General features: G+C 37.3%; 1 protein-coding gene across 2 annotated transcripts in view; it reads left to right on the forward strand.

Moving 5' to 3' along the window:
• Positions 1-13,010, forward strand: part of LOC133517238 (uncharacterized) — a 44,820-nt gene extending 31,810 nt beyond the window's left edge. For both annotated transcript variants that reach the window (XM_061850458.1, XM_061850466.1), the window contains exons 5-7: positions 5,628-5,780; positions 6,869-7,040; positions 8,868-13,010. In XM_061850458.1, the coding sequence (XP_061706442.1) occupies positions 5,628-5,780; positions 6,869-7,040; positions 8,868-9,077 (535 nt within the window). In that variant the 3' untranslated portion in view covers positions 9,078-13,010. The remainder of the gene's footprint in view (positions 1-5,627; positions 5,781-6,868; positions 7,041-8,867) is intronic.
• Positions 13,011-24,260: the final 11,250 nt, after the last annotated feature.

A 24,260-nucleotide genomic window follows, 5' to 3' on the forward strand; every position in this document is an offset into this window, starting at 1 on the left:
TAAGAACGAGGGCGTAAAGATCATCCAAAAAAATTGCAAAAAGTTTCCTCAACTACTTCAATATTAGTGACAGAAAAAAAATCGTCTAAAAACGTGTCGTGTAGTTGTATTTGCGGAGATTTTCTAGTAGACAAAAGTAGTTAATTATACTTACTTTATACATATCAATAAAATAACATTCTTATCCCAAATCATAATTTGATGTACTCACTTATAATAACGAGATTAACGAGTTAAATAACGTTTCGTTTTTAACTCCGTGAATTTGTACGTCACTAGCCGACCAAGTGAGCGAACGAATAGCGTTGCTCTTCTCCGTTCCATTCGTATCGCGAGCTAGCAACTTTCGAGATCGATGCTTGTTGGGTTGGGTTGGTTGAAGTTGGAAACACTGACTGAGCGAAAAGCGTCTACTAGCGAGCCGAACCCTGTGTAGCGCATATTGCGCGTTTGTTTATGATTTTATAATTCTATGTGTCAGTATATGTAATTGCGATTGATAACAAGTGGCCAGTGATAATCGTAGTTGTTGAAGTATTGTGATATTTATCAGGTAAGTGAGCATTTTAACGTCATTCTTTGCGATCTTGGGTGTTAACTCGCCGAGTGTTCGCCGATGATATTTTGATTGTTTAAGGTATTACAAAATAATAAGTTGTTACATTTAAACGTTTATTAAATCCACTAATCGGCCTGTAAGATGTTAATGTTAATATGAGATGTACAGTAGATAGACTTAAAACAAATTTTCACGAGATTCCGTCATCATGACGTCACGAGGACTGATTTATAAACATTAAAATGACTTTTCGTTCCTTTGCCATCAAGAACACAAGGTCACTACTCGGCGTGTTATGTTCATATCGTAAACATGAATTGGCAGACGTTTCGAAATCATCAGCTCTATTTATAATATTGGTATCAGTGATCGGCTTCCTTTATTGAGGAGCCGCCCTGCCCGCCTGTGCTGTGCGAGGCGCGAGTAACCTTCGCCTCCGTCGTGGCCACGTCCTGTGCGCGACCACAATTCACATCACACCATTTGCTACTATTATTAAATATTCTATCTCCATCACCAACAGTATGTTGGTGGTTAGGAAAACACCCTAATCAAAAACTCATTAAGTATAATTGGCATCAATCTAACACTGCAATATTTAACCCGGGTATGTCCTTAAACTACGTCTACAAGAGAGGTATGGGCATTGTGAATGTCATCTCGCTCTGGTGATAGGGCACAGCACAGAGGATGTCATTCCAGATCTAGAGCAGAGCCCAACTGGGGAAGTACCTCCACCTTACAGAAAATCGCAGCCAAATAACACTAGACCCTACTCATAGTGTTGTGTTCCTGCCGGTGAGTAAGGTTGCCAGAGCTCAACGAGGGTGGGAGGGGGTTAGGGTCGGCAACGCGCATGTAACTCCTCTGGAGTTGCAGGCATACATAGGCTACGGATACTGCTTACCATCAGGCAGGCCGTATGCTTGTTTGCCACTGACGTAGTATTAAAAAAAAAAAAATTAAGCTATGGTACCTATAGTTCCAAAATTTCAACATTTATGTACAGAAAGCTGCAGAGATAGATTATCCGCCTGCAAACAAAGTTCTATGCATGGGTGTCAGTACTCCGCAGCTATGTGTAACAAATTTTTTATAGAATAGCTAAGAAAATTGAACCATAATACTATTGGTTCTGATTTTTTATTAGTTATACTATACTATTGTTACCCGCCACTTATAATATTGAGAACTGTCACTTTAATGAATAACATCCCTTGCTGGTCTTACTGCAAAGCTCACTGCTACAAAATGTATTGAAATCTATATTGGTGTCAAAAGTTACTCTAAGTGGGGACAACTAGAGATGTAAGTAGCTAGTATTGTCAGCAATTTTTTAGGGTTCCGTAGCCAAATGGCAAAAAACGGAACCCTTATAGATTCGTCATGTCCGTCTGTCTGTCCGATTCTGTCACAGCCACTTTTTTCCGAAACTATAAAAGCTATACTGTTCAAACTTGGTAAGTAGATGTATTCTATGAACCGCATTATGATGTTTACACAAAAATAGAAAAAAACAATAAATTTTGGGGGTTCCCCATACTTAGAACTGAAACTCAAAAAATCTTTTTTCATCAAACCCATACGTGTGGGGTATCTATGGATAGGTCTTTAAAAATGATATTGAGGTTTCTAATATCATTTTTTTCTAAACTGAATAGTTTGCGCGAGAGACACTTCCAAAGTGGAAAAAAGTGTGTCCCCCCCCCCCGTAACTTCTAAAATAACAGAATGAAAAATCTAAAAAAAATATATGATATACATTGCCATGCAAACTTCCACCGAAAATTGGTTCGAACGAGATCTAGTATGTAGTTTTTTTTTAATACGTCATAAAAATTAAAAAAAAAAAATTTTTTTCATCAAACCCATACGTGTGGGGTATCTAAGGATAGGTCTTCAAAAATGATATTTAGGTTTCTAATATCATTTTTTTCTAAACTGAATAGTTTGCGCGAGAGACACTTCCAAAGTGGAAAAAAGTGTGTCCCCCCCCCCGTAACTTCTAAAATAACAGAATGAAAAATCTAAAAAAAATATATGATATACATTGCCATGCAAACTTCCACCGAAAATTGGTTCGAACGAGATCTAGTATGTAGTTTTTTTTTAATACGTCATAAAAATTAAAAAAAAAATTTTTTCATCAAACCCATACGTGTGGGGTATCTAAGGATAGGTCTTCAAAAATGATATTTAGGTTTCTAATATCATTTTTTTCTAAACTGAATAGTTTGCGCGAGAGACACTTCCAAAGTGGAAAAAAGTGTGTCCCCCCCCCCCGTAACTTCTAAAATAACAGAATGAAAAATCTAAAAAAAATATATGATATACATTGCCATGCAAACTTCCACCGAAAATTGGTTCGAACGAGATCTAGTATGTAGTTTTTTTTTAATACGTCATAAAAATTAAAAAAAAAATTTTTTTCATCAAACCCATACGTGTGGGGTATCTAAGGATAGGTCTTCAAAAATGATATTTAGGTTTCTAATATCATTTTTTTCTAAACTGAATAGTTTGCGCGAGAGACACTTCCAAAGTGGAAAAGTGTGTCCCCCCCCCCGTAACTTCTAAAATAACAGAATGAAAAATCTAAAAAAAATATATGATATACATTGCCATGCAAACTTCCACCGAAAATTGGTTCGAACGAGATCTAGTATGTAGTTTTTTTTTAATACGTCATAAAAATTAAAAAAAAAAATTTTTTCATCAAACCCATACGTGTGGGGTATCTAAGGATAGGTCTTCAAAAATGATATTTAGGTTTCTAATATCATTTTTTTCTAAACTGAATAGTTTGCGCGAGAGACACTTCCAAAGTGAAAAAAAGTGTGTCGCCCCCCCCCCCCCCCCCCCCCCCCCCTGTAACTTCTAAAATAACGGAATGAAAAATCTAAAAAAAATATATGATATACATTACCATGCAAACTTCCAACGAAAATTGGTTTGAACCAGATCTAGTAAGTAGTTTTTTTAATACGTCATAAATGGTACGGAACCCTTCATGGGCGAGTCCGACTCGCACTTGGCCGCTTTTTTATAAAGCTGTGGCTGTTCACAATTACTATCTTCTCATTGAAAACACTGATATTGTATCTCCAGATAGTTTATAGGCATTCCGAAATTTAAAGCACTTATACAAATTGTATAAATTGTCTGTAGTTGTGCCTAGGCAAGCGAGAAATGTGCACATGCTGACAAGCTCCCACACATTAAAAGATAAAGAGACAAGCTTATATGTAACAACAAGTATGGCAATGATGAATGGAATGTGAAAATTAATCAAAAATAACAGATTTCATCATAGGTATAGAAATAAACATGGAAGATTTTTTTTGCTCCTTATGTATGAGTATAACCTATCTATAGTTATATAATACATAATATCATTGGTATATGACCAAATACTATTATTATTAAGATTATTCTGAACAGCAATATGAGGTCCGGGACAACCATTTCCCCTGTCTAAAAGGCAACCTTTTATTAGACGCCCAAGCATTGCTCCATGTCACATTGGTAGAGTTTCTCTCTGTCTACCCAGTGGTACTAGATTACATTGTTAACTGTTCCTACATATGTACTATTGATAAACTGAACTCTCAGTTAATCTAATTGATTTAAATATTAGTTTTTATTGGCTACTCATAGATAGTGGTTGTGGAGTTGGGCTGTAGTAAACAGTGTGACCTTGCAGTCACAATTAAGCTGTGCAACAGTCCATTTTACCTTAAATAGGTATTGAATCATGACTTGTAATGGCTAGAATGATGTCAGATGTTCACATTGTGGAGCCAGACTCAGGGACATTTCATGCTAATAGGTCATGTGTGGGTGGAGGACCAATTTGTTAAATTTGCTTGTGTGATGTAACAACTAGTCTAGTTGGGCACTTGGTGGAATTATGTTTAGTAGAACTAGGATTTTTTAAATCAATTCAGTTAGGTTTTGATGAGCTGTCAGAATGTGGCACTGTAAAATATAAGCATATTTTAGGCAAGTTCACATAGGCATACTGTTGGGGGCATACTATGTGCAATAAAATTCATTTACTGTGTAAGTCTTTACTAGAGTATAATAAAAATGCAAATAATAAGTTTAATATAAATGTACCCTTACTGAATTAGAATATTCTATTTTACCTAGTCATACACAGATTGATCAAGCTACCCCAATCAAATACAATCATTATATACAGGTACATATTAGTGCAGTCTGAATTTTATAAATCGAAACAAAAGCAATGTTTATGGTATTTCTGTCTATGTGTAATCCAGCTCTTTATAGGTATTGTTTTACTACATATTGATATCTGTATGTGTTATGTGAAACACCTACTTACAGTTAGGTACAGTCAGCCGAAAAGAAAACCTCCCATGCATAGAGACTAGAAAGATCTTTGCTGCATAGACTTACATATATGTAGCACCTCACCATTAGAACTGTTTGTTGTTCGCACATACATTCAAACAGGTACATGCAAGGCTGAGCTCTCGCTGCATATTATATATATATTATGTTTGCATTAAACAAGTGGATGTTGGGTACAGTTGACCTTTTAATAAAGACGTCACCATTTAAAATTAGCTTTACTGTGTTAGTGCTTTAGCTTAAAGAATAAGCCTAATTGCAATGCCGCAAAGCGAAATATTTTGTTAGATTGCATGTATTCACATTGTCTTCAATTGTTTTGGCTGAGCTGAATACGAGTTGATAATTTTATCGGAAATAATCTAAATTTTGCATTTGTATTATAGGATAGGTGATATATATATTTATAAATTTTATATTATTTAGAAAACTCAAGCCAATCTTTTTGTGCTAATACTGGGAAAATATTGTTGTAATGAGTATCATACTTCAAAACATCAAATTTCTTAATTGCAATGATTTTTTTCCCGTAATTAGTACGAGCGTGAACTAGGATTCGATAGTATGATCTGTAGCCGTGTCACTATTAGTGACGCGATGTCGTTGGATTCCTGAACATAATAGCCGAACTACTGTAACCAATTATGAATTTATGGAACCAGGAATAACATTTAAATGTAATGTATTTCAGTTCGGAGCGCGCCAAGGTCCGTGTATCGTTCTACCAGGGCGCGCGCCCGCAGTGCCTGTCCCCGCCGCCGCCCGCCTCGCACGAGCTGTACGCGGCCCTGCTCGCGGCACATACCGACATGGCGGACCACACCGCCTACAACCGACAGATCAGGTAATGGTCCAGATCCAGCTCAGAGCTATGTTCAATCGTAATAGTACCAAGTACTACTCGCGTCCGCCTTGCACGAATTCACGACTCAATGCCACTGCGATCGTAATTAATAACGTTCATTTTTGCTTGGCAGAGACTTAACTACTAACTGGTACTGAACAACTAAAATCCTATTAGTCGTTTAGACACGAAGCGAAAACATGAAGACAGAGCCCATCCAATAATTTATTAGTACTTGAAACAATGAGGGTTCCTTAAATTATGAGCCTACATTTTTTACAGCTTTTTTTTAGCCCTTCAGCGTTTGTTCCACGGGTTACGTTAAATAGCCTATTTCAAATAACCTTGCAGCACCAGACTGGAGAACTTGCATCCTTTTAGATCTAGGCCCGTAGCTTGAGCGCTTTGTTCGGCGCCAACACCGCAACTAATTTCATACTGATGCTTACCGTTCTTTACCACGAAATCGAACTCTGTAAAGTAAGTTACTTGTATTAACGTGTTTGAACGTTTTAAAGCAAGAAAGTAGGACCTGATTAACGAAAGCCCTGAAACTAATTATGACATTTAGTTCAGTAGTATTAGTGATGTAGGTAATTTCTATTATATTACCTGTTTAACATAAGTAATTTGATTAGGGAATTCATTAATTGATTACCTTCAAATCGTATGCTTGTATTACGAATAAGATTGGAGTATTTTATTTGAAACGAAATGCATCAGTAAATTGGAAAGCCGAAGTGTCGCCGTAGAACAAATACATTTAGAGAAACTCATTTATCGGTGCTCGTATACGTAAATTACTATACTACAAGCCGTACCACTAAGTTACATCCTATTTCATTGCCTATTACAAAGTCCATGTTTATCTCTGGAACAATTTTTATCTGATATTTACGTTACATACGGTAACTTACGCCCGCATTAGGTTCGTGAACGCGGACTGGACGTGACTGGACAAACGATGGGCAACGCGCTCTCATGTTAAATTAGTACGGCAGATATTTGTGGTGAGCGCGAGCTCTTATATCATTTGGTCAATATGGGTTCCATGCTGTGAAGTGGTTACATAGTTCTGTGTGTTACAGCACCGAGAGCGGATGGGACAACCCGTTCCGGCCGGACGGTGACTTGAGCCGCGAGGCGGACGAGATCGTCTCTCTGATCAAGGGCGGTAAGCCCATCACGCCCACGCCCACTGCGCAGCCGCAGCTCGCGCCGTGCGAGGAGGAGGAGAAGCAGCACGCTAACAACCTCAGCGTGAGTACCGACAGACTTAAGTCTAACTTACACTCGCAAGCCCAACTAATTACTAAACGGACCAGCGCGCCATCTTCAATCCATCCTTATCATCTTTTCTCCTTATACTTAATTCCAGATAACATTAGACTCTAGATTCTAGAGAATCTAGTCTAGAGTCCAGAAGATCACAGAATCAGAGATTACCTTTTCTGTGAAGTAGTATAGCAGACAACTTCGATTTTGATACAATGTGAATGAATACAAAAGCTTGTTTGTTCACTGTTCTCTCTGTTTTATCCATATACATTTTACCTATATTTTTACTTTACTCTTTGGTTTTATCCTTTTAAGTCCCAGAAGCTTTAGTTTCGTTATTTAATTTGGTACCTTGACATATTTAATCAGCAGTGTTCGAGGTTTTGGTCGCCACTCGGGGTGAATCACCTCATTAACTGTTTATTGAATGTCGTATATTTTATAAATATGTTAATATGCGGGTCCACATAGAGCGAACATAGCGCGTCGCCTCGGCCGAGGCACGTCTACACTGGCCGTTTTGTGCGCGAGGAAAATGCCTCGCGCGTATGCTCGCTCTGTGTGGACCCGCCTATCTACAGTAGAAAACGTTTTTTCGAGCAGTTTAAAAGGTATTGCGGGCGTATCCATACTACTATACATCGCAGTGTGACATCCAAAATCCCATTCACTGTTAATCAGAGTTAAAATTACGTGTTGGAATAAATTTATAAAGGCCTCTCAGGCCTCTGGGAGTTCTGGGACTCAGGAGGGTATACGGATTTTTTCTTTATTTAAATAGTAAATTATAATTAAAAGATTGTATTATGTTAGCGGCATCAATCATGGGACATTTAAGAGAAATATTTGAGTATTTTTGATATTTCATCGACATCTAAAATTTCTACCGCTTTATGCTTTAAAAGTTGAATGTCCAATTCGTCCTCTATGTGAAAGCTACTTCAATTGGTTTCAACATTATTAACCAATTAAAACTATGGTTTTTTGCTTCAGTAATGGGATGTATGTCGTCATTACTTTTCAAACTAACAAGTATCAATGAAAAATTAAACTTGAGCAGCTCTTTAGCGCTTGTTTATGCTAAAATGTTGTCAACGTTTAAAACCAGACGATAAATACTTGTTTTACAGGATTTGTCTATACCATCCCACTATTGGTGCCTGTTCCATTATAGGGGTGTTGATTATATTTACAAATTTGATGAGAAAGTCGCTAAAATGTGTAGATGTTTTTTGTTCAATATTTTAATTATAACTATGTTTTGGAGCATATAATTGAGAAAATTCACTTATTGAATGACATCTAGAATCGCTTATGTATTTTCATTTGTATCGACTGACATCAATTGCAATATAAACCATTTTTTTCTTGTCTAGTATGGACGTAAATATTACCAGGCACGGCACAATGCATGGATAGCATGATATAGACAAAAGCAAGGTGAAAGTGCAGTGTCTTAATAGCTGTAAAGCAACCTTCTTTTGTTTTTAAACGTCAAATTGTGATAACGTCTTGGCATTTAATCATCAAATTTAATAGTAGCAGATTCGTAATTTTTTTTAGCTGTGTATACCTACGAATAAAACAAATTCACTACATTTTTTTGTTATATTGCATGTTTGAGAAAAGCACTTTACAAATCTCGGCGAGAAACGGGGTTGCCGCCCACGTATTCCTATCCTTGTCTGCGTGTGTGTCAATGTCTACTTGGCCTGCATCCCTTCGTTTCCCGGGTTCTATAGTAGTGTACTAATAATGAGATGCTATTGTAATATAATAAAATAATTGCGGATGTTATTATCGTAATAGGCAAATGCGCCCTCTTCGCCCCAGACGAAAGTATCGAGTCCGGTGGTGGCGAGCACCCCGAAGGCGATGAACGGCACTAAGAACGGCGCGGCGGCCGAGCCGCGCGCGGGCGCCGTGGAGGTGAGCCGCGCGCCGCCGCCCGAGCCGCAGCAGCCCGAGCACGTCACCATCAAGAAGAAGCCCAAGTGCAAGTGCTGCGTGCTGCAGTAACCGCCCCGCGCTACGCGCCCGCCGCACTGCGCACCGCCCGCACCGTACGTTCGCTTCTCTATTCGTCGCATGACCCATCTCGACCTTGGTGTTTACACGGTGCTATTTCATTTTTACCCATGTTCACAATTTTAATGTTTCGCGATGGATTTCTATCATTACATTTATTGAAATTAATAGGTTATCAATACGGTCTTTCCGACTATCAATATATTATTTGTGATATTTTTCTATAATTACAAGTTTACAGATACTTGTCTGCTACTTATGTAGTGTTAGTTAGGGTTCCGTACCAAAACCTTTAAATAACTTTTATGTGATACTACTGTTGTAATCTTTCACTATCAATTAAAATAAACAAATCAAATCCCGCATTCACTACAAAACCTATTGGCCAATTATTAAATAAGATCAATAGTGAAAAACGTTTTTCTTCAATCACACTTTCAACTAGAAAGTTCATAAACCCGAATCCAAACTATGTACTTGAGACCACCTACTTTGATTGAGTTGCATGTAAATAACTAATTATATTATATACAATGTTATCTCAATACTTATTGTTTACAGCTTATAACGTCGACTACAAAGTACGGAATCCTAAGCGAGCGAGTGTAACTCGTGAGAATAAGTTTAACTTTAATTTTGAACCTTATTTTTAACTGCATTTTTAAATACTTTCATTTGTAACTGAAAGTAATGACATTAGATACTATCAAATTAAAGGTACAAAGAAAAGTATTTATTTCATAGTTTCACTGAAAACGTAAGATTTTAATTTATTATTGATTATACCGATGAACCTGTTCGTAAATCCAGTGATGTGCCGCACTTGTACACTTGCACAGTGTCTCGCATGACTTGATGTCGCTAATAAAGAAATGAATGAATCTCAGGATTATTACTTTCTCAGAGAAAGTGAATAACAGAAGATTAAACCGGTTAACATGTCATAGTGTTACTATATTTGTGCAAAATACATATAAATTAAATTTACTGGCTCATTTTAAACTGTAAAAAATTATACTGTAATAATCGTGTTACAATGAATGTCATAATTTTGGAATACATAATTTATTTTAGAACTGTTACTTTAGAGTTGAATGTGTTAAATAATATTTAGACGTAATCTTAATGTATATTTTTTATATGTTTATTTAAAAGTATTAAGAAACGTACAGAAATTCAAATGTTTGGATATTTAAGTTGCGGGCCGCTTCAGTGGCACCTCACCCGCTACTTAGAGCGGCCACTCACAGAATGGAACTTTTTTCGACATGAATATGGTCTAAATGTAATAAATTTATCAATGAATGTTACGATTGTTGTTACGATATTAATGTATCCCTCTAAAATAATTTACGCTTGCGTCCAGTAGTGTTTTGTAAACATAAATGCTTTTTACAATATGTGACACGAATTAGGTTTTTACCTATTTTTTAAGATAATATTAGATGCATTTCGATGCTCAAATTCAATTCTGCCGTATCCTAATAGTTTTCGTAGAACAATAGATACTTTTTAATATCATTTGAAAGGTCTTGAGCAACGGATCCTGTACCAATTTTGTAGTAGAAATGCCGCAGTGTTACTTTAGGCGCAAAAACTTTTGTTAACTGCCATTCAGGTTTGTTAGGAGCGGGTTTCTTGGATATCTTTATCCGAAATAACATTTGTCTACAAGGAATTAGTAACTTTAAAAAAATCATCGTCGTCACTTTTTTATTTAAGACTACTATTTAGACTCTTAGCAACATCTAATTAATATTTATTTACTTATTGGTTGTAAGAACCAAATAATGTAGAAAATTGATGTAAGAATATGACTTGGAAGTGTTCTTCCTTGTGGACTAACGTCATCACTAGAGCTGTTAAATTATTACATATTCTCGAGCACCATATGTGCTCAGAATATTAATGAAATAATGAATTGAATGATCTTTAACATTAGATTGTTTTAGTTCGTGACGCTTTAATAATGCGTAATTAAATGCATGCATTTATGACACTTTTCTGCTACGACCCATATTTTTACCATGTTTAATGTCGAATACCTGTTTACTTGGGCACACGTAAGTGATCTATACTTTATATATACTGTCTTTTATTATTCAGTATAATTTATGAACATTGAATTTCTATTCCTATTTAAATTGAATTGTGAAAAGGCGGCTATTCCATATTGGATTACTAAATTATGATTTTAGAAACAAAATTATACTTTTATTACATTGGTTGCAATAGTACTTATTGTAAGTCATTTAATCCAGTGCAAATAGTCGCCTTTATATTGTTTGATAAAATCTGTATATAACATACATTAAGGAAGATTAATTGAGGGATACAATTAGGTCTCATTGTGTTGTCGAGTAGTTGGTAGCTGTCGACAAATAGGCTACTGACGCTAGACCAGGGGTGCCGAGAGTACGAGGTGGTCGATTGGTTTGTACTTTTTGTAACATAGCTCTCGGATTATTATTGTTAATATCTAAGTCTATATATATATGTATACATATATAGATTATTTATAATTTGCACGACCTAGCTACATTATTGTAATAATATTGAAGAAATAGGATAGCTGCCTTTGTTATAATTGCTTAATTCATTTACTTGAATAAGTTATTGATATTATGATAAAATCATAAAATCAGAATGAAAAATAATAATTTGTTTTCTTTTTAGTCGGGCAAAAAGATGGAACCGAAATGTAAAACAGTCCTGGATGTCTAGCTTATCTGCTTCGCGTGATATGGCAGCAGGGAATTGTCGTATAGCAGCTCGAAGCTCATTCTCAGAGCTGCTACACAAATTTTACACAGGATTTTAGAATTTAAATGTGTAGTGCGACGATTATAGGAGAATACTACTGGCGCAATCAGATAGATAATGTTAAGAATTAAGTTATTATTATGGATGTCAAGTATTATTATTTATTCTCATTAGTAGCTCGGCGAAATGATTCTACAAAAACCGTAGATCAGTCGATTTGTTGTCAGTATATGGTTCGTTTTAGATTGTTGGTGTGGAATTGCACACTATACAACGAACATATATGTATATATCTCATGGTAACATTCATAAATACAGAAACAAGTAATCGCAGCAGGATAGGGCAACTCAGACCAAGATTGTGTTTCAGCTAAGAGCTTAAAAGGCCTCAAAAATTAGAATATTTATGAAATAATAAAATAACAATGTGGAATAAGCTCGCCAATTTGACCGAATCCATATTTTTCTTTAATTATGTAATTACACTCGATACTTGCAGGCCACGGTGTTAGGATGCGGAGTTTAACTTTAGGATAACACCGCTTTTATAAACTTATAGAAAATTATATATTCATAGTTTTCATCTGTTTTACCTACAGAAAACTATAAATAAAATTACCTACATGAAACTGATTTTGTCAAAGCCGGTCAATTAGTTTGGCAGACACAATGTTAGTCAATCATTAGTATCATAATCATCCATAGTTCAGCTTTGCTTTAGTGGAGAGCCAACGCAGCGATTAACGAAAGAGTAGTAGAGTAAAATCATGTAAATTTAATGAAAATTGCAATCGATTCTAACAGTCTTCTATCAGGATTGCAATATTATGCAATGAATAATATTTTAACTCATCGCAGCCTTATAGCGAAAGGTCCGAGACGTCGCGTCGATCCCTATCATTTGAAATTGAGCATGTTCTTATAGGCCACCGAGAGCTTGTTAGGCCGACGGCGGTTGGACTCAGTTCGCGGTTAGGCTGCTGTTTACAATATTAATCCAGTGTCAAGTCCACGATCTATACGAAACCTGTACGAAACAGTTCCTTGAAAACTTATCATCACATACCGTGGGCCCTTAGGGAACCATAGATTTATACAATATCAACAGGACGTTTGCTTGTTGCTACAATTATTCTGTACGATTAAATGATTTTATAGTAAGTCGATGCTTTCAATTTGAGGTATCCTTGCGGAACATCCCAATTTGTTGTTTTATTTATTTAGTTCATCATAATATACTAATTTTATACTCGCCAATAGTTCAGTATTACAGTATTTGTTTGGGCGTTTTGGGCACAAAATGGATTGATATTTATTATAATATGGTCATAAATTCATTTTATAATTACTTCTATTTTTGTAATATGGTGTTGATATTATACATAACATTTTAACGTAGTTACCTACTTCAGCATGATCACCACCACCATATGTGACTGAGCGGACCATTGTTAAACTATGCTGCCCCATGCAATATGTATTTGCCACACAGTGGGAAGTATTTATTGTTCTCAAATACTCTGGAGTATGTAGGTAATAATGTTTTTTTTGGTGATATAACTATAATTACTTGTATGATATACTTGTACATATTAGCTATCTATTTTCTATCTTGTGCATTGTAATATAAAATTATCACCAGTTATGTACCTACAAATAATCTGCATGGTGTGTAATTTATTTATATTAAATCTTTCAATGAGAGTTGCAAGTTTTGATGGTAGTTAATAGCTATGCATACAATCAAAGTACCTACATACTTGTCGGCTATAAAACTCCCTATAGGGTCGAAACGTGTCAGTTTCACCATAAAAGAAACTATATGTAAGTATATATATTTAGATACTTACCAAAGAGCATATAATCACCAAGTTTTAAGAGACGGGACTCCCATACTAGCGAGTGGAATCAGTTTGTTTCGCAAATCATTACCAAAATGTACGAAAAAGAACTGTCGAAGAACCATAGTACCAATATAAGCGAGTTAAATAGCGTAGTACGCTACACGCTTGCGTTTCTTATCGATATCGATAAAATGGGGAGGGTTGAAACATAGACTCCTGTCTACAAATTTTGTACTCGAAATCAGGTTAGGATCGAGTCCACATTTAAGTTGTATGTTATATAGTGGATAGTTCTATGAGTGGACTAATGGTCGGGCTTAATGTGGACCCGAATTTTTTTTTTACAACACCTTGTTGGAAAGGGGCTTTTTCTTCCCCACTAGGAAGGATCAAAGGAGCACTTTGCAAGTTCACAGGAAATTTCACATATTTCATTTAATTATTTACACTGATACAAATAAACATACAGTTACCGATAGTTTAAAATAATATAAAATATCTAATTTTCGATGTGTTTAAAGCCTGCTGCACCAAAATAAGGTCAAAACCATCTAAAGCAATGCTTACCGGTCTTCATACAAGGGAAATTTCGCCATAAAATCCCTTTTTTCGTGATTTTCTCGAGTGGCGCGCTTGCCACATATTTCACACTTAGTAAACCGTTTTGTCGGTGGCATTGCAACAAACTCGCTCTTTACTCTGATCACGGTTCATTATTTTCGATTTTTCACTAAATAAAAAAGGAATTGCACGAAATACCCGAAAAAAACTTTGAAGTCTTCATAACAAACAAAACAATTAGGCTGACAGTTAACTTGATGTAAACTTGACAGAATAAATAGCACTGACGTTTTCTTTTTCTTCGTTGGCAAAGATTTGCGAAACAAACTCCATACAAAACATTTTTTGTTCCTAGTTGCGTCAGCCTGATACTTACTTTTATTTCTAACTGTACTTGGCGTGATCTTCCACACCACCTCGCCTGATTGCGCTCAAAATTTAATGGCGAAATGTGCCCCTAATGTACCTTATGTACTTCGTCGGAAATTAAACGTACCTCTGTAGTTTGGTAGATATATGCGTTTAAAAGGGGTCCGGCTGGGGAGTAAAATCTGCAGCCGGACCACACCTGGATCCGATGATAACCGTGATTTCCAGATATAATTTAAACAACAGACGAATGTACGTGTTATGTACCTTTGAACAAAACATTTTTTGGTGAGCTTATCATTTCTCCAAACACGAGTGTGAAGACGGCCAAATGTACACGAGGCTTTGCCTATTCGAGAAGCTATTTCCTTGCCGCTAGAAAGCGTAGATGTTGTTATGGACCAAGGTAGTAAAAATGAACAACCACTTGCAAAGTTGAACCATAACGCAGAATGCTAGGCTTCCTATCTGTGCCATAACCACTGTTTTCTTGGCATTGAAACTCATGGAAAATAGCTGGCAAGCGTGGCTAAACTTATCAATTAGCACCTGAGGATCCCCCTCTGAGTTGGCAACAAGTGCAGCGTAATCAGCAATTCTGCATACCAAAATTATCTGTCAAATAGGTCATCACGTCTTGTAGTACACTTTAACCCCCTTATTCATAAACGTGTACTAAAGTTACGATGCCGCTAATCATCGTTTGTCCCTTTCCATCATACCAATACGTCGGAAAGGGACAAACGATGATTAGCGGCATCGTAACTTAGTACACGTTTATGAATAAGGGGGTAAATGATTAACATTGAAAAGTCGGCCATCCTTTCTGGTATGCAGATGCACTCTGACGTCGCAATCCCTGAATGCTACTAGAAGCAGCGCCGAGAAATATATCCCAAATTATTTTATACGTCAAACTTCTATGAAATTATGCCGTTTATTTAATACTTGCACAGGCTGGGCTATGAAAATCGCTACCAACTTACCTTGGTCTAACTTTAACAAAATGCTGGTGGTAACTACCTACTGTGTTACTAGTAGATAGTTACCACGAAACTAAGATGGGGCTAACTGGTGGGATTTTTTTCCCAGCAGTTACCACTGGTAAAAGGTGAGAAAAAATCCCAGTAGTTATCCCTGGTAACAAATTGTTGGTAACTAGAGGAAATAACCCTCTTTAACTCTACCGACCGACAAAGAAGGGGATGTTTATCTATCTTTGTCTTGCTTTATTGGAGATTCAGATATTTACATGAATACCTTATCTCGTTAAAATAGGTACCTATAAAATCTTCCCTTGTCGATGTTCACGGTAACTAACTCTACCAGTAACTGGTAAACCCCAATTGCCCGCTTCGCTTCGCACCGCACCGCTTCGTTTGCGCGATGATCGCCCACCTAGAACACTAGATATCGAAGGTTTGTTTTTTCCGCGCCGCACTGCATTGCGGGCTGAAAACCGGCTCTCATTAACATAGAAACCGAAGTTATCATTTTTAGGTTTTTATTTTATTGAAATGGGTTTGTCCAACATGTTATGCAAACTTATAAATTTAAAAACGAATTAGCATAAAAAATGTCGAGACTGTCGAGTTACCTACCTATGTTTATTTTTTATGTAATTTGTCAAAAAGGTATCCCAAGCGCCGCAAAAGCAACCCTAATATCTGCGCAGGTTATACCTACATCAAGAAATTGTTTTTTTTTTTTTGCTAACTGCATATGTCAGTGTCGGTGCGGTTTATTGACGTTTATTATTTCCATGGAATGAACATTAATCACAAAAACCAAAAATGATAACTTCATCAGTTTCTATGTCAATGAGAACCGGTTTTCAGAACACATTAATTTCACCGCGCCGCTTAGCGCACGCGTGACTATCGCCGACGTAGGACACTTCCATAGGTATCAACACTATCAACGGTTTGTTTCTTCCGCGCCGTACCGCAACTGTTTCCCCTTCGGCCGCGTACGCAACCAGAGCTTCGTAACCAGATGCGATCGAAAACTATTTCTGCCTTGTACGAAACCGGTTGCGATCAAAAACTAATTCCGTCTTACTAGTTATCAGTTACGATCGAACACTTTTCTTTGTTGTACGAAACCTTTCGACCGTTGATAAAGTCAGCTAAGATTATATTTATACACCTTGTTATACAGTATAAGTACTGTACACGTTATATATCTAGTCAAAAATCAGAACACAAAAATTGTACCAGTTGATAATATTCAAATACTTTGTTGGCAAATACAATGTAACCTTGTTCCTTAAAAGACACTGGCTTAAGAGACATGGAGCACTGACATTCAGGATAAGAAATTATCATGAGTATCATGACAAAATATTTGAAAAAAAAACCTATAGCTAGATGGCCCAGACATTGGTTTCGTATAAGAACGAGAAGTGTTCGATCGTAACTGGTTACGGGTAAGACGAAATTAGTTTTTGATCGCAACCGGTTTCGTACAAGGCAGAGATAGTTTTCGATCGCATCTGGTTACGAAGCTCTGGTTGCGTACGCGGCCGAAGGGACTGTTTCGTTTTCGTGTCTCGACCGCAACGTAGGACACCGCGTTAGAAAGGCTTAGGTACTTATGTATAGTACATTTAAACCACTTAGCACCACTGCATACAAATGTGTATGTACTTGTGCTGAGCTAATAGTTTTGCTGACTAAACTAACTTGTAATGAAAATGAAAGACAATAATCACACTGAAAATATATTTCTTTCGTATACCTTAATTATAATTATCCGTTAAACAAAAGATAATAATATTGTCTTTAAAGAGTATTCTAAACACTTATATCATAGCGTTAAAATTGCTCTTTTTATACATTTTCAACAGACTTGATTTTAATACATTTTAAAGTAAATATAAAATAACCTATAACCTGTAAATGTTTTATGTATGAAATAGTGCATTGGATCTTGCTCACACTGAATTAGTAGGTGTTGTAATCAAAGTACTGACAGAACATATTAGAAAGAAGAATAATGTTTTCAATAATAAAATTGGTCAACCTTGGAGCAAGACAGCTGATGATGTTTCTAATTGCCTACGCAGGTAAACAAAAAATATGAAGACAAGTGGATGTAAGCCAATCAATAGACGTCTACTAGGTATTTATTACCCCAGTAGACGTCGTCGAGAGCTGCGTTGATTTGTCACCATTTCTATGGCCACATTCAGTCTCCATCACTAGATATTATTGCAGTCACCGGTCTTTCATAAGTACCTACATGAACATTTGAGCTAAATTTGACCCAAAAATACTAAAGAAGTCATGTTCAACAAAAGCTTGTACAGTGGAACCTCGATAGCACCAATCTCAAGGGAAACGCCAAAAACTTTGTGTTAACGGTATTAGTGCACCGCCGGTGGACTCTTTCAAAACTAGACTACACATTTTAGAACTTGCAAAATAGACTCAAGTCCTGCGATATACACGCACATTTATTATTATTTTATTTGATACACAAGCAGCTCTAAGAGCTGCTAGTGTATCAAATAAAATAATAATAAATAAATAATAATAACGAGGTTTCGTCTAATAGAGGACATCGATTTAGGGAGGTTTCTATAGAGGTTTTTGTTCGTCTTAAAGAGGTTTCGAGCTACAGAGGTAAACAGCATGAACAATTCGTGATAGAGAGGTAATTCTACAAACGCGTAAAGTAAAGCCTTGTTGTCTTATTCGAGTTACAGAGGTTTGTTAGAAAATAACTCCGAGATATAGAGGTGGTAAAACAAATCGCCTATTTCTTCGAGTCGTAGAGGTCAAATCAATTTTTGCGAGTTATAGAGTTATAATTAGTAGGTTGTTAGTAGTTGGTTGAAACGTGTTAATGAGGTTAAATATTTCGATTTATGGAGGTTTTGGGCTTTTGAAGGGAAGGGGATGGCAATTTATTTCGTGTTAACGAGGATTTTGCCTTATCGAGGTTCGACTGTATTAATAAAAACTTGAAATACAGAAGATACTTTTATGACGAATATTTTAGTAAGTACTTACCTGTAGCACTTGGAAAGTACAAAGTGTAAGAAAGTTTTGTCTTAATTACTTAACATCAAAAACATAAATCCCTCAGTTCTATCAATATGTAAAAAATATAATTCGTTTTATCTACCTACTCAAAGTTACAAATTACAATTACGAATATAATATGGTTAAGAAATATGCAATACCTAAGTTGAAAACCTAAAAACATCTGAAACGCGTACCTATATTGTAATTAATAGTTGTCTAGTTTTCCTACCAGGGCAACCTTCCACTAGCACTAAAACGCAAACTTTTCGACATGTGTATCCTGCCTATCTTAACCTACGGCGCCCAAACTTGGTCATTAACAGAAGCTCAAAAGTCCCGACTCAAGATTTGCCAGCGAGCAATGGAGCGGAGCATACTCGGGAGTCCGTAGAATCGATCGGATAAGAAACACGGAGCTGCGCTCCAAAACAGGTATCGCAGATGTGGGTGTGAAGGCCGCCAAGCTCAAATGGGATTGGGCGGGACACGTCTGTAGGATGCACCCGGACAGATGGGCAAAAATAGCGACCGAATGGGCACCACAGATCACCCGAGGCAGAGGAAGGCCAAAAACGAGATGGCGAGACGACCTGGACTCATTTCGTGGGGACTGGCGGGAGCATGCACAAAGCCGTGACGAGTGGCGGAAAACAGGGGAGGCCTTTGCCCAGCAGTGGGACACAATGTAGGCTATTTAAAAAAAAAAGTTTTCCTACCAAAATCTATAATTAATTCAACGATTAAATGTACCAACATTTATTCATTGAAAAGCAACTTAAAAGTAGGGTAGTCTAGTATGGGAGATGTAATGGAAGCTTTGCGGCAATGTAATACTCAAGTGGAATAGAATTGTATGGAAACTTAGAACTGTTGTGTTGTTCCAGTCAGTGTTATAAGAAAACAGTGCTTCAACATCATTTTAGGCAGTCGCAACCGTCTTGTATTTAAGGTGCTAACAAATTAGTTACCAATGTTTTTGCAGCTGGTAGTACTCTGCTCCTGGAGTATATTTAAGTATGAAATATTATAGATTCTATGATGATTTTTGGAGAATATTTGAAAACAAATTTGCTACATAAAAACATCCCAATGAGATATGTAATTCAATGAGACCTCATTGAACAGATTTTGGAACCTCTTTTACCAAACACTTAACTGGCCATCAAATTGATATAAGAGCAGCTATAGTTGCCACTTTCACTGTACGGTTTGCTTCATGAGAGTGTAAAGGGCATTAGTTATTTAGATCCTGCTTAATACTTGTAATCTATGCTTTATTCTTTATCTATAGATATATCAAACGACACGTTGATAATTACATTTAAGGCAAACAATTGTTGACATGACAAAAAGGGTTAAACATCTTGTCAGTTAAATGCACAAGATGATTATTTTTAGAAATGATTCTTATTTATTCTTTTGTTCGGTAAATGAAAACAAAAAATGTCATGAAAAGTTTTCTTAGTTTTATATTTAAAGATAATTGTTTTAATAGCAGCGTTTTACCTGAAATAAAACGCATATTAAAATACTTACCTCACTGGAAGCTTTATAATAGAGATAGCATATCTGTTTCCGTCGAATTATCACCAGTCTAGTGCTTTATTTGACTTCGTTTTCTGGCGACAGTGGCGACACCTGGCGGACCGCGCCATTTTTACACCAGGTAATAAAAGATGTCCGGTGAACGCTTTGTCATTGGCTCAATTTCACCAGGCAGAAATGAAATGAAAGCTTCCAGTGAGGTAAGTATTTTAATATGCGTTTTATTTCAGGTAAAACGCTGCTATTAAATTACTTGACCGTCACTGGAAGCTTTATAATTGAGACCTGTTTGTTATCGCCTGGTGTCGCCCCTTATTAGATTAATTTTAATGTAATATAGCGCCAATGTGACTGATTAGTATCTGAATTAATGATTAATTAAAATACTCAAATATCGATTTCAATTATTTTATTCTTTAAACATATAATTAATTGTACACTTAGTAATATCATTTAATGATTTATGTAGAGTTACTTACTATAATTTATTTATGTACTTATATTTTATATTGTACAATGTTGCCTGAATGATTAGGTACAATAATTACATCAGGCACAGTGCCTGAAAAATCAACTTTACTATATTATATAAATCAATTATCATAATACCTATACAGGATTAAACAACTTTGTAACATTTGTAGAAGAAGTACTTGTTCTTGCTACCTCTCTCCTATAAAATCGTTGGAACGTGTTAGCTGATTGCCAGTTGCCACGCGCCATAATGTCATCTAGGGAATGATTTTCCCACCAACTTTTTGAAGCTACAGCTGATCTAATACTACCTGGAGCAGCTGCTATGTTTGCTTCTTTAAATAAAGTTTTTATCCAATTAGCAATGACCGTCCGTGAGGCCGGTTTCGAACGACCCTTAAGTGTCATGAACAAATTAAATGATTTAGCAGTATTACGTCTGTCATTAAGAAGTGATATAGTTCGTTCTATCCAAAAAAGGGGATCTAGCTTACTATTACTGGTATTTGCTAATAGTTTCCAACCGGACTGCCTGTAATTACTAGAGTCTGTTTTTGAGCCGAACTGGGGCCAAAAAATGATACATTCATCTGATCTTATACACTTGTCATGGTCAATCGTAAGCAAGGTTAAATCGTGTATGCGCCTACCAGAGCAAAGAAGTAATAAAGTGGCAGTATGACGCGTTGTTTGGAAAGCATTGTTCTGATCTACTGTATAATCGGATAAAAATTTTATCAGTTGATCAACATCCCAAACTGGGGGTTTAGCCGTTTTAGGACATGTTAAGGAAATCGACTTAAGAATGTGTTTCACCAGAACATGTGAACTCAAACAACTTGATGTTTCAGTTTTACACAATGTAGAAACGACTGACTTGTGTAAAAGTATTGTATTATAAGATAATTTATTTATTAAATGTAAATCTGATAAAAACTGTGCTAGTTGAGCTCCTGTCGGATTTTTTGGGTTTATATTTTTTGTTTCTGCCCAAGAAATCCAACGTTGCCAAGCTGTTTTGTAAGTTCTTAAAGTCGATTTTCTCCATGAATTTTTAAGCAATGATAATTGATCTGAGCTCCATGACTCTAGGGCCTCAGACCACCCCCACACTTCCAAACCTCGAGAATCATTTCCTCGACTTGGGGAGGTGGTAGGCCTGTCGACGTGTCGACTAGATTCTTCCGCAGGTTCCTCAGAGTAAGTGGCGCCGCTAGCGCTCGGGCTTTGAGATCTGCCCGCCAGAACACTTTCTCCCAGCGAGGCACCACTACCAGAAATATCCCGGTCGATTGGTTCAAGTGAGACAGGACTTTGGGCATCAGAAAAGGTGGTGGGAACACCCACGCGAGTGGGTAGTTCCACGGAGAACTGAATGCGTCGTGGTACATCGCTTGTGGGTCTCTCAGGTCTCGGGATACATAATTGTGTACCACATGGGCTGTTGCCGAGGCGAATAGATCCACCACCGGTATTCCCCATTTCGCAAAAACTGTCTCTACGCAAGTCGGTAATAAGTGCCATTCCGGCGGTAGACGACGACGCGATAAGTGATCGGCTTGACAATTGTATTTGCCCGGTAGATAGTGTACGCTGAAGTGTATTTGATTTTGATCTAGAAGATCTAAAATCTGATGGGTTATGTTTACCAGGGCTAACGATTTCGATCCCCCTTCTTTCCTTAGATGGGCTACGGCCGTCCTGTTGTCGCATTGTATAAGCATCGAACTGTGATGCAACAGGTGAGCGTAACCTTGAAGAACATGAAGGATGGCTAACATTTCCTTCTGATTGCAATGAAGGTTCTGTTCTTCTCGTGACCAAGCTCCCGAAAGAGCTAGGTCGTTCAACTGCGCCCCCCAGGCTTGGTCCGATGCATCGGTTGTTAGAAAATTGGTGGGGGGAGGGCGATGTAAAACTGTTGATGCCTGGCAATTTTGTACCCACCAATTTAGTTCGATCGCCACACTTTGCGGTATCGGAAATGACGTGGTCGATGGGTCTGGCAGGGAGTTTAGAAACATTAGAAGTCGTCGATGATTGAGCCGACCCCTTGGAACGACAAAACTGGCGAAATTCAGAGACCCTACTATTCTCTGAGTGTTTTTCAAGGTTAGTTTTCCTTGAATAAGAACCTCTTCTAGTTTTTGACGTAATGAGGTTACTTTTTCTTTTGGTAAGGATTTTAAGTTGTCCCAAGTTCGCCAAAGTATCCCTAAGTAAACTATACTTTTTTGTGGATACAGAATTGATTTTTCGAAATTCACTTTCCATCCGAGACTTATGAGCGTTCGAATAGTTATTTTTACATGATCTTGTAATATGGCTGCATTTTGATGGACAATCAGAAAATCGTCCAGGTAAACAATAATTCTGACGTTCCATTGTTGCCGCAAGGTTTGAGCTACCCAATTTGTTAGTATTGAGAACGTTTTCGGAGATGTGCTTAGCCCGAACGGCAAGCACGTCACTTCTAGCAATTCTCCGTTGTAAACTAGGCGCAGGAAGCGTCTGTGTGCCTCGGCTACTTTCACGTGAAAATAAGCTTGGCATATATCGACCTTGCACATCCAGTCGTTTGGTTGGAGGAAGTCGGGAATCCGATGCATGTTTATGAGGTGAAACGGTTCGGCCAGTATATAGTTGTTTAGCGCTTTCAAGTTGAAAATTGGTCGAGCTGATCCGTCCGGTTTTGGCACAAGGAAAAGAGGAGAGATGAAGCTTGGTGACGGTTGTGCTACACTTAGAACACCTTGAGCTTTCATTTTGTGCACGATTGAAGTCATTTCCTTTGACACAGGAGTGTGAAAGGGGCCCGATTTTAAATTGGGATACACCAGAGGAGGTTTTGCAAGGAATGGTATGCGATACCCTCGGATTAACTTTAATGCTATTTCTGGTGCTCCCATTTTCTTCCATTGTGTGAGGAAGTGCGCTAATCGGCCTGCTTGAAACGGTTCCGAGTCATGGTTTCTGCCGTTTACCTGGGTACCTTTGTACCCTCTACCGGCATTTCCTCGACCTCTGGTACCTCCACGATCGGGCCGCGAGCCTCGATTCTGAAACGACCCTCTTCCACTTGTGTGGTAAGCGGGATGATTATTTGAAGGTTGAGTTACCCATGGGTAATTCGGTTGTTGACAATTTTGACAATGACATACACCCCGCGAGGGTGCGTTGTTACAGGTTTGCATATGCATATTTTGCGAGGGAAAGTACCCTAGGCTCGCATTGCACTGAATTCCACGCGATGGAATTGTAGATTTTCGTATGCCTTGCCCCCGCGAGGGGCGGCTGTTAGGCTGATTTGCCTTGTTTAAAGTATTTTGTTTAAGAGGCCAAAAAGTTTTTCGAACACCTCCTGCCTTTTCAAGAGCCGATGTAAAAGTATCAGCATCAAAAATGTTAGATGTGGAAGGGGGGATTTTGTTTACTAATGCCTTGATAAGTGGTTCTTTAATTTGGCTTGTAATGGCCTCTCTGCGCATTTCAATAGCTTCGGCGCGGTGACCACAAACTAATTGTAAAAGATCAGACGAAATTTTTTGTAAATCGCCTTTTTGGAAAAGCTCATCAACTTTAGAATT

This window comes from Cydia pomonella, chromosome 1, assembly GCF_033807575.1.
Source record: "Cydia pomonella isolate Wapato2018A chromosome 1, ilCydPomo1, whole genome shotgun sequence".
In the NCBI taxonomy this organism is placed as follows: Eukaryota; Metazoa; Arthropoda; class Insecta; order Lepidoptera; family Tortricidae; genus Cydia; species Cydia pomonella.